The following is an 11,897-nucleotide window of genomic DNA, read 5'->3' as shown; positions in this document are numbered from 1 at the left end:
TTTTCTTCTCCCTGACAAGCCATTTGCACCAGTAATCTCCATTACTGATTTGCGGCGATCTTTTTTACCATTTGCTACGCCGGAAGAGGGGTATCATAGACGATATGATTTCATATTTGTTATGCAGATAACACTAATTTGTTTCATTGCGCAGGCCGAAGAGAACAGTCTAATTTGACTTGCCCACAATTTAAATTATAATTTTGTTCTGTAGAACGTGCACACACATACATCAAAGAACAGACTATAATCATATAATTCCAGGTAAAGAAAGCGATCCTGTCTCCTCAAAGCAAACTATCCAAACAGCTCGCGTTAGGACACACAAGATGTAGAACCGGGTCACCATCACGGTTGTCTTCAATATAAATCAGCCTGAATCTGGTCAGTATGTGGCTGATACTGAGGCAGAACAGACACTAAAATATACAGCTCAACAAGTTGTGATTTTCAAAATGAAACCACCAGCTGGATTGCTCATATGTTGAAGTGTCACCATGATTATCATAAACTTTGGATCAAGTGACAATGATTGATCCAATTGACAGGTTACCAACCAAGCAAGAATTGGTGTAAAAAAAAGGCAAAAATATTATGAACCACAACATAGTGTCCAGGCAACCGACACCACAGAAATCAACATGATGAAGAACAACAGCACGCAAATGCGAAGCACAAACTTGCACGAGTACAAGAGCAAGCGGATATTATTAACACGGAAAAGCTCCATTTGGTCTTTGTTAGCATACAAGGCAACATCTATACGAAATTACTTTTACTTGAGGTGTGCAACTTACACAAGACAGAATGCGCACTGGTAAAGGCACACAGACCCCACACACTGACAACGATGAACACATTGGCATTGCCTCTTTTCTTCATCCTTACCTGTTTTCTTCCCTAATGCCCGCTGCGATAGTCTAACCTGCTTTAGTTTCAGTCGGTGGTCATGGGTTCAGCAACGCAGCAGCGGAAGCGTGCTTTACGGACATGGCTCACAACCTCCATCTCGGCGTTCTCAAGCATGCAGACGATCTCGGTGAATGGTGGGCGAACTTCAGGGTTTGCATCCCAACAGCGCGTCATGATGTGGGTTAGGGAAGGCAGGCAGTCATGTGGGATTGCTGGACGAGCACCCTTATTTACAACAGCAAAAGCCGCCTGAACAGCTGTCATGTTTGTGAAAGGAAGCATGCCAGTTATAAGCTCCCACAAGACAATCCCAAAGCTGTAGACATCAACCTTATGATCATAAGGCCTGTGCTGGATCATTTCCCTGCACACAAAAAAGACCAACCACTACATCATCAATTATATACACAGCATAATGCTGGAATTTTGGCGAGAGAGGAGCAAACAGAAGCAGCTTGTTACTATGAGACAGTCGAAGTGAAACAATTCTCTACCATTTCTCCATGTATGCAAAGAGAATTTAATATATAAAACAGAAAAGGGAAAATTGTATGCTAGTTATGTTACTGGTATAATAGCCCGCCACTGTACCCTACTACCCTACTGTTGAGAAAACAGTTGCCAACTCTGCAATATTTCAATTTTGATTACGATGGACCATGCTTTGTATGGACAAAAAGTTGGAACTGTTGTATAATAGACTTGCTTTGTTAATAATTATAAGGTTAGTCCAACCTTCAATCGTTTCAGGGGTGCAGCAGAAGGCTGTTAATCAGATGCAAAATTAAGATGGCACTAGGTAGATGATACTTCTGTTTAACACAAGGCAACAACGTGTACAGTTTGAGTTATATGAGAGCCCGGTGCATACAATTGGAGCATCCAGGTACATTGTGGGGAAAAAATCTCTATGGACAGTTTGTAAATATCACACTACAGTAATAGATTATTGGCAAGCAGCTGAATGTTCTACGGTGAAGGTTTGACAACTGTATAAGCGGATACAGGATTTGGCATGTGCAAATAAATTAAATGACAAACACCATAGATTTCAAATGTTGAAGATAACTATATACTCCATCCGTTCCAAAATAGATGACTCAATTTTATACTAACTTTGTACTAAAGTCGGGTCATCTATTTTGGAACGGAGGGAGTACATATGAAACCAAACATCAATTGAACTTACGGTGCCATCCAGCGGTAGGTTCCTGTCTCTGGTGTCATCCCCTCTGTTTTCACTTCAATTCGAGCAACTCCAAAGTCAGCAATCTTAATGGATCTGTCTGCTGCAATTAGAAGATTATCCGACTTCAGGTCCCTGTGGATAAATCCCAAAGCATGCACATATGCCATTCCCCTCGCAACATCCAATGCTTGTTTGACAGCCAGCCTCAAAGGTACCGACTTGTTCTGCCTTTTTGCCAGGAACTGCCTGACTGAGCCACCTTTTGCATACTCAGTAATAATGCACCACACAATTGACTTCCTGCAAGCCCCTATAAATCTTACTATATTTGGGTGCCTTAGGGTAGATAACATCATAACTTCTTGGACAAACTGCTGTTCCAACGATTGTGCTCTCTCGATATCATTTTCAGGCTTCTCCAGCAGCTTAATGGCAACATCTTCTCCAATGTAGGTACCCCGGTACAGCTTCCCAAAGGCTCCCTGTGCAAAGGGAACCCCCATATCCAACCTCCCCAGATCAATGGCCCACTGCTGGTACTTGCTAAGTATCTCTGTTGGATGATTTGGGTCCATCAGAACCCTGGCCAATGCATCTTCATTTAGGGTGTGCGCAGCCACACGGTTGGGACGAAAGACGCTGTTGCCAACCGAATAGCTTGCAGTTGGGGCATCACGGAGGCCCGGGTGCTTAAGTATGACGGTGCGGGACTCGTTCGAGCCCACACTGCTGTTGTCCACAGACATGGTAACGGAGCCACCGGCGAGGTTGTAGTTGTCAGTGCTGTCGACAGACATGTGGGAGCCCTCCCCAATTTTCTGATAGTAGGGCATGCTGAAGAAGCCATTGAACTCGTTCTCTTGCATCCCCTTGCCGCCACCGCCAACCATGCCATGAAACCTTGCCCCTTCAGCCATGTCAGAAGATCCAAATGCTACAACTCGAGCTGCTGCAGATTAACTGTACATCCTCAACTAAGAAATGCTCTCTTCCGTACACCCACGAGACCTGCAATTATAGCAAGTTGAACATTAGAAATGAGTTATCAAGCATACACAGCATGTAATTCTCGTTTGAAAGTACCAAAATCGCTTATCTTACAACCAAGAACATTTTCTGTAAATGACAGATATAATATTTTTTTGCCCATTTTATGTAAATACCAAAATTACATCTATACTACATGTCTACACACGAACTTTAAGCCCTTCAACCTAGAAAAACAAGAAAAATTCCTCCAGACCCTTCCCAGCTCGATCGCCCATCCCTCCAAAATCCGTCAACCAGGCGCAACAACCCAGCACACGGTGAGGCGCAAACGACCCATCCGCCTCCAAATCGCGCGAAAAACCAGCAATCGATCACCCGAAAAACTAACAACCGCGCGATTGGGGACCGAATTGGGCGTGAGCGAGGCGGGACTTCTTACCCCGGCAGGAAGCAGGCCGATCAGGCAGGCGGCGAGGGGCGGGATCGCGGGGGCGGAGGGGAGGAGAAGGATTCCGAATTGGCGTGTGGGGCTTGCTGCTCGGCGCTGGCTTTGCTTTTCTCCGGAGACCGGAGCAGAGACGACGACTCCAGAGTGGGAAAGTGGGGGGAGGGGTGGAGAGAGAGGGGGCGGAGGGAGAGGGGGCGGAGGGAGGAAGTCGTTAGTGTGGCTGCCGTTTATGGTTTACACCCCGAGCTTCTGGGTTTCTTGGTTCAGTCCTTCCCTCACCCCCTTGGCTGCAAAAATAGGAAGAAAAAAATAGAACGTAGGCTGTTGGATCTGGGATGGATGGCCTGGATTTGTCATGTGGGAGCCATCGAAAGGGCCTGCTTTCGATATAGGTGTTAGCCAGGCGGTTTTCGACAAAACGATCAAAGTTGTTCGACTGCTCTCCCGCTCGAATTTGGTGCGTTCGTCCGGGATCAGATGGTCCATGTTGAATTTTTCTGTTTTTGCACCCTAAGAGATGCTTGTATTGTAGTATCCTCCTTTGTTCTTCAGCTCAATGGCGCGAAAAGTTAAATTTGCACCAATATACGATATGACGAAAGATAGAGCAAGAATGGTGATATATTGGTGGCAGGTTCCTCTTCTTTCATCTTCCGGAATACACAAGAGCTTCACGCATCGTTTTGTAGTTGCATTGATGGTTTGTTCACCCTTTCTCAGAATGTGCGGGCTGTGGTGTTTGAAGTTGCATTGATGGTATGTTCATATTTTTCCTCTTGTAGCACGCAAGATCTTTTGTGTTCTACCATTAAGAAATGTAGAATCGGTTACAAGAAAGAGTGATTGGGGGTGACCATCCGCACTTTGTGCCACATTGCCATCGAAGACCGACACAAACTACTCACACTTGGCTGTTAGACTCCCTACCCTACATGTTTATTGCCACACCATAAGCCATAGTGTCCACGCAATACAGATGTGCTTGACAACTATGAAAGTCAATGAAGTGGCGTTGTTGAAGGCGTGTTGACTCCATTCCGGGCAAATGAAGCTCATGGTGAGGATGGTGAGAGAATTTAGCTATTTATGCTTTACACCACCAGCGGAGGCGCTAACGACTATCCATCAGTTGACCAAGTTCATCGAAGGAGTGGGATATGTATCCCAATCCATGCGGTTGAAGAACCTAAGAATAGACTCGGTGAGAAAGAACGCTCGACCATGAGTTGGTTAGTATATTTCGGCTTATGAAGGCAAATCTAGCAGTTCGATTGGTGCAGCATACACCCCATGCTTGGAGACCATTAAATTCCAACCCCGATTTTTGAGGAACAACCAATCAAATAAATTCAATCTCGGAGGTGCCCGAGAACACTATAGTTCTCTGCACCTAACATCCACGTCGATCTCAGAAAGAAGGCATAATATATCGACTCCGTTATGTATTGGCCAGGCCCATCTGAATCCGTCGGAGGAGCTAGGGATGGACTACCATTGAGCGCCCACAACCATCCATGGCATGGATGACTTGTGAGTAGGAATTTGCTGAACAACACATTTTACTTGTAGTTGCATTGTGTGCTTCGTTTCATCATTATTTTTCTCGGCATATGTAAGAGCTCGGTGCACCATTTTGTACTTACATTGAGATGCGGTCATAGTTTTTTACCCTAGAATAAGCAAGATCTTTGTTGGCATTGGTAGATGTAGACATGATCCATTCACCCTTTCCCCGGATACACAAGAGATTTGTGCAACATTCATTACAAAATGCATAATTAGTTACAAAAAAGAATGATTAGGGGGTGACTACCCTAGTCTATGCCACATTACCACCGGAGAACCACTCGGACTACTCACGCTCGTCTACTAGAGACCCTACCCTATGTTTTTGTTGCCGCACCACAAGCCATAGTCTCCATTTATTACAAAGATGATTGGTAACCATGAAGGTCAAGGAATAGATGTTCTTGAATGTGCATTGATTCCATTCCTGCCAAATGCAATTTATCGTGAAAATGGTGAGGGGATTTAGCTCTTTGCACTTCACGCCACCAGCCAAGGTGATGATGTCTGTGCACCAGTCTCAGCATATGTCCCCTAATCCAAGTGATTGAAGACCTGAAACCATATTTTCCTTGAGCACTGGACAATGAGGTGGTAATGCATTTGGGCTCCTGAAGGCAAAGCGAGTAGGCCCGTGGTGCGGCATTCCCCATGATTGAAGATGATATAAAGTCCAACACGGAAATGTGAGGACTAGCCAGCCGAAGAACATCAGTCTGGGAAGTGCCCAAGAAGACCATAGTTGCTTCACACCTGACAACTACATCGATCTCACAAAGAACGAAAGATATTTGAGCGACGGAATCAGACCATGTTCGGAATGACACATAGCATGCTCAAGGCCAACCTGGTGCCGAGCACGTATTGGGGGAGGTCACGCTCATGACCGTCTTTATCCTCGACCATTCCTTCACAAGGAGTGTCGAATGCTAGATGCCTTACGAGTCGTGGTACGTGAAGAAGCTAGACGTGCACATCCTCCGATTCTTCGGGTGCATTGGGCATGTTAAGACGACACACCCACACCTGAATAAGCTCAATGATCGGAGCACCCCAATGGTATTCTTTGGCTATGAGACATGATCTAAGGCATACAAGATGTATGACCTCGTCCCGAAGCGCGTGCACATCTCCCACGACATTGTCTTTGATGAGGAGGCACTTTGGGGATGGGAGGCGCCGGAGAGGCGCTAGTGAGCAGCTCCTTCATTGTGGAGTACATGGTGTGCACAAGTGTTAGTGTTCGGGAAGCAACCTCGAGCACAATAGTGACCCTGGGTAAAGCAATTTCGAGCACTACGACCCCAAGCCCAGTGGTTCGGAGCATAATGGGCACAACAACCCTACGCTCAGCGACCCCAGACACACGAAGTGAGGTCGAGCCAGTTCACTTCACAACTCCACCGATCGCGAGGTCGGACCTGATCGACGTTGATGACAGCACCGGTGCCTCACACCAGTACCGAAGCATCGATGACCTTCTCATCGAGCTAACATAGTTGGCGGAGAGCCTTGATGACAACGAGGTGTTGCATTTGATGGACACCAAGGAGCCAGCCACATTCATTGAGGAAGAGCGCAAGGACTATTGGCATCGCGTTATGTTGGATGAGGTATCGTCAATCGACGACAACACCACTTGGACACTTACCACGCTGCTTCCAGGGCATGGAGCTATTGGGCTCAAGTGGGTATTCAAGGTGAAGAAGAACAAGGACGGCACCATCATCAAACACAAGGCCCGACTTGTAGAAAAAGGGTATGTACAACACGCGAGGGTGGACTTTGAGGAAGTCTTCGCACCCGTGGCAAGGCTCGAGTTTGTGTGACTGATCCTTGCCTTGGCGGCACATTGGGGCTGGGAGGTCCATCACAAGTATGTCAAGTTGGTATTCCTCAACAACAACCTCAAGGAGAAGGTCTACAAGTCCAAACCGTCTAGCTTCATAGCCGATGTACACAAGCATGGATTATACATGATACACAAGGCACTGTATGGACTTCGGCAAGCACCAAGGGCGTGGAATGCCAAGAAGGATACAAGCTTGACATCACAGCGCCTCCAAGAATGGTGTGTACGCACATGGAATTGGGGACATGATGCTCATCATTGGCATCTGTGTCAATGACCTCTTCATCACTGGAGCCGAGCCACACGAGGTGCGCAACTTCAAGAAAGAGATGAAAAATTCTCTTTAACAAGAGCGATCTCACCCTGCTCTGGTACTACCTCGGGTTGGGGGTGAACCAGGAGCATTGTCGCACCATGATCACTCAAGCGGCCTAATCAAGCAAGCTACTCAAGCAAGCGAGCATGGCGGACTGCCATGTCGTGAACTCCCCAATGAAGGCACATTGCAAGCTCAACAAGGAGAAGCCGACGAACACTATCTTATGTTGGAGCGTCATCGACAACCTAATGTATCTCGTGCACACTCGGCCGAACATCTCGATCATCGTCGGGTTCCTGAGCAGGCTCCAACCAATGATGATCTTGAGGCTGTTAAACACATGGTCTGCTACATCGCCGACACACTCACGCACGAATGTGTGTATCACCGCGGCAATGGTGAGACCTTGGTCGGCTACAACGACTCTGACCACATCATCGATGTGGACTCCAGGAAAAGCACCTCGAGCATGTTTTCCCCCTTGGGAGCAGTCCAATCACCTGGCAGTCACTGAAGCAGAATATTGTCACCACCTCTTTGTGCAAGGCGGAGTACATCACAGCGGGAACAATAGCGTGACAGGGGATCTGGATGGCTCGACTTCTTAGTGAGATGCCGAATAAAGACATCACCCATGTGATCCCATAGTCAACAAAAAGTTCGCGATCTAACTCTGCAACAATTTGATACTTCACAACCGCAACAAGCACATCGATCTCCACTACCACTTCATACGTGATTGCATCGAGAAGGGCACGGTGGTCGTGGAGTTCACTGGGACCTACGAGCAGAACACAGACATCTTGACCAAGCCCCTTGGCCGTGTTCACTTCCAGGAGGTGCACGATAGGGTGGGGATCAACAATGTCAAACCTCTTCGACATGGTTGAGGGGAGATTGTTGGGATTAAACTCTGTCTAGATAAATTCACAGCTAGTGTGAACAAGCTGCAGCACAAGTCAAAAAGGGATGCAAGGGATAGCCTGCAACCGGATAGGATAAGATAATTGTTCATGGTAGGATAGGATAGGATATGATAAGATAACCTGCTCATGGCAGGATAGGATAGGATAAGATAACCTGCTCATGGCAGGATAGGATATGATAAGATAACATGCATTTAATGAGCATGTCAGGTCAATTAGTACATAGGTAAGCAATGAGGTCATCCTCATGTATTTGGTTTGTTTTGTCCTATAAAAGGGACTTGTAGCCTAAGTAGTAAACAACAAATGCAAAGCAAAAGTATTCAACTTCATAAGGTCTAATACTACTTTGTACGTGTGCACGTGAGTTGTGTGTGTGCGCGCACACACACGCACGTGTTGATACACTCTTCTCACATAGCCCCTAACATCCACCGCTCAACCCGTGGCACTCATAGTAGTTTGGGGCTAAAAGTGAAATCATGATCTTAATCATATTTTGATGTTGATGACAATATACATATAGGGGACCAATCATGTTTGTCAAGTATATCTCAGGTTTAGTCCCCAAGGAATGATGTATGGATCATGACTACCAAGTGTATATTTATCAAGAACAAAGATACAAGAAAAATATCTTAGGCTTTTCCATTGGCTCTTGGGTATAGGGATCTCGCACTATTAAGAGTGGATCATCGGTACTCGTGATTGACTTGCTCCAAAACCCACAGATATCTCATTCTTCACACATAATACTACCCTAAACTCTCCATCATACTATCTCCTAGGGTTTGTTCTGCTTTGTCTTTGGTTCAAATGGATGACTTGTAGTTACCAGACGTCTAGACGTCCGGTACCCCCCGGAAATCCGGTGTCTCACCACATAACCAAATTGACGGATTTCCGGTCTAGGCCAGACATCCTCTCTATCCCTGCAAAGTCAAAATGTCGGACGTCCAGTCCCAACCGGACGTTCGGTCCCTCCTTCCAACGGATGACTGTCTCTATACGGAAATCTGATTGTCTCCCAACATAATCTTATTGTCGGATTTTCGGTAACCATTAGACGTCCGGTGCCTCTCGAGATACCGGACAACCGAAAAGTACCAGATGTCCGGCAATACCCCATTTGTGGAATCTTTACACTTCACCCTTGTGTGTGCATGTTCTGGCAGTCGAACAGCCGGTAGCTCTGTCAAACGTCCGATGCTTTTTTTTTTTGCCTCTAGACGTATGGTAAGATCTTAGGTAAGTAACTCCAACGACCATTTTAGCACTTCCACTACAAATAGCTTTCTTACACTCGGGGAGAAGGTTGACAATTCACTTTGAGATAACGCTAGAACATATTCTACACTTTCTCACATCTTCATACACCAAATCTTTGATTCCGGAGGAATTTGTGAAAGATCTTCATAGCTTCTCCAATCAAGTGATAGATCCACTTCTTCCCCTTCTCTTGACCAAAGGAATTTGTGATTTAAGAAAGTCTTGAGCATTTCCCCTTGATCTTATTACTCTTGGAGGTTGGAGACTCCTAGGCAGTAGGAGTTCTTCGGTGAGGAATCAAGCATTGTGATTACCCCCCCGTCCCCCAGAAAGTTTGTGAAGGTTTGAAGACCACCTCAAGGTCTACCACTAGTGGTTGAGAAACGCGTTCATGGTGTTGTCTCAAAGGGAGAATGCGGGTGAGCCTTCGTGGCATTCGTGTGCCTTCGTGGTAACATTCACCTCTCTAACAGTGACTAGCTTCCCTTCAAGGAAGTGCACATCAACATACATCCTCGTCTCTCGGAGTTGCGGTTATCCCTAACCATAGCTTGCTACTTGTGGTTAGTTGTGTCTTTACCTTTACTTTCATCTTATTTTGCATGCTTACCTTACTCTTGTTGTAGTTGCTTAGCACTAGAATCATCTATGCAGTTGTTAGGTTCACTTTTATATTCTACAATATTGCCTAAAATTGCTAAGTAATAATTAAAATTTGTAATTGTGACCCGGCATGGTGTGACCCTGTTGGGGAACATAGTAATTTCAAAAAATTTCCTACGCACACATAGGATCATGGTGATGCATAGCAACGAGAGGGGTGAGTGTTGTCCACGTACCCTCGTAGACCGAAAGCGGAAGCGTTAGCACAACGTGGTTGATGTAGTCATACGTCTTCACGATCCGACCGATCAAGTACCGAACGTACGACACCTCTGAGTTCAGGACATGTTCAGCTCGATGACGTCCCTCGAACTCCGATCCAGCCGAGCTTTGAGGGAGAGTTCCGTCAGCACGACGGCATGGTGATGATGGTGATGTTCTACCGACACAGGGCTTCGCCTAAGCACCGCTACGATATTATCGAGGTGGACTATGGTGGAGGGGGGCACCGCACACGGCTAAGAGATACAAGAGATCAATTGTTGTGTCTAGAGGTGCCCCCCTGCTCCAGTATATAAAGGAGCAAGGGGGGAGGCGGCCGGACAGGAGGAGGCGTGCCAGGGAGGAGTCCTACTCCCATCGGGAGTAGGACTCCCTCCTTTCCTAGTTGGAGTAGGAGAAGGGGGAAGGAGGAGGGAGAGAGGAAGGAAAGGGGGGCACCGCCCCCTCCTTGTCCAATTCGGACTAGAGGGAGAGGGTGCCGGGGAACGTAGTAATTTCAAAATTTTCCTACGCACAAGCAAGATCATGGTGATGCATAGGAACGAGAGGGGAGAGTGTCGTCCACGTACCCTCGTAGACCGTTAAGCGGAAGCGTTATAACAACGCGGTTGATGTAGTCGTACGTCTTCACGATCGACCGATCCTCAGCACGGAACGTACGACACCTCCGCGTTCAGCACACGTTCAGCTCGGTGACGTCCCACGAACTCACGATCCAGTAGGGCTCGAGGAAGAGTTTCGTCAGCACGACGGCGTGGTGACGATGTTGATGAAGCTACCGCAGCAGGGCTTCGCCTAAACACCGCTACAGTATGACCGAGGTGGATTATGGTGGAGGGGGCACCGCACACTGCTGGAGAGATCTCAATGATCAACTTGTGTGTCTAGAGGTGCCCCCTGCCCCTGTATATAAAGGAGCAAGGGGGGAGAGGCAGCCGGCCAGGAGGAGGCACGCCAGGAGGAGTCCTACTAGGACTCCCTATTTTCCTAGTTGGAATAGGAGAAGGGGGAAGGAGGAGGGAGAGAGGAAGGAAAGGGGGGCGCCGCCCCCCTCCTTGTCCAATTCGGACTAGAGGGAGAGGGGGCGCGCAGCCTGCCCTGGCATCCCCTCCTCTCTTCCACTAAGGCCCATCATGGCCCATTAACCCCCCCCCCGGGGGGGGGGGCCCGGTAACCCCCGGTACCCCTGTAAAATCCCGATTTCACCCGGAACACTTCCGATATCCAAATATAAGCTTCCAATATATAAATCTTTATGTCTCGACCATTTCGAGACTCCTCGTCATGTCCGTGATCACATCCGGGACTCCGAACTACCTTTGGTACATCAAAACATATAATCTCATAAAACCGATCGTCAAGAACTTTAAGCGTGCGGACCCTACGGGTTCGAGAACTATGTAGACATGACCGAGACACGTTTCCGGTCAATAACCAATAGCGGAACCTGGATGCTCATATTGGTTCCTACATATTCTACGAAGATCTTTATCGGTCAAACCGCACAACACTATACGTTGTTCTCTTTGTCATCGGTATGT

At 47.1% G+C, this 11,897-nt stretch overlaps 1 protein-coding gene across 1 annotated transcript; it reads right to left on the bottom strand.

The window, feature by feature from the left end:
• Positions 1 to 669: 669 nt before the first annotated feature.
• On the bottom strand, positions 670 to 3,718 carry LOC125517283 (serine/threonine-protein kinase STY13-like). The gene is made up of 3 exons (XM_048682465.1): positions 3,531 to 3,718; positions 2,102 to 3,109; positions 670 to 1,276 (listed from the first exon to the last, which is right to left on the bottom strand). The coding sequence occupies exons 2-3, from the start codon at positions 3,016 to 3,018 to the stop codon at positions 937 to 939; spliced, it is 1,257 nt and encodes a 418-aa protein (XP_048538422.1). The 5' UTR covers positions 3,019 to 3,109; positions 3,531 to 3,718; the 3' UTR covers positions 670 to 936.
• Positions 3,719 to 11,897: the final 8,179 nt, after the last annotated feature.

This window comes from Triticum urartu, chromosome 6 (assembly GCF_003073215.2).
Source record: "Triticum urartu cultivar G1812 chromosome 6, Tu2.1, whole genome shotgun sequence".
NCBI classification, from domain to species: domain Eukaryota; kingdom Viridiplantae; phylum Streptophyta; class Magnoliopsida; order Poales; family Poaceae; genus Triticum; species Triticum urartu.
Note: the sequence above shows the minus strand (reverse complement) of the source record. Positions and strands in the feature narration are given on the sequence as shown.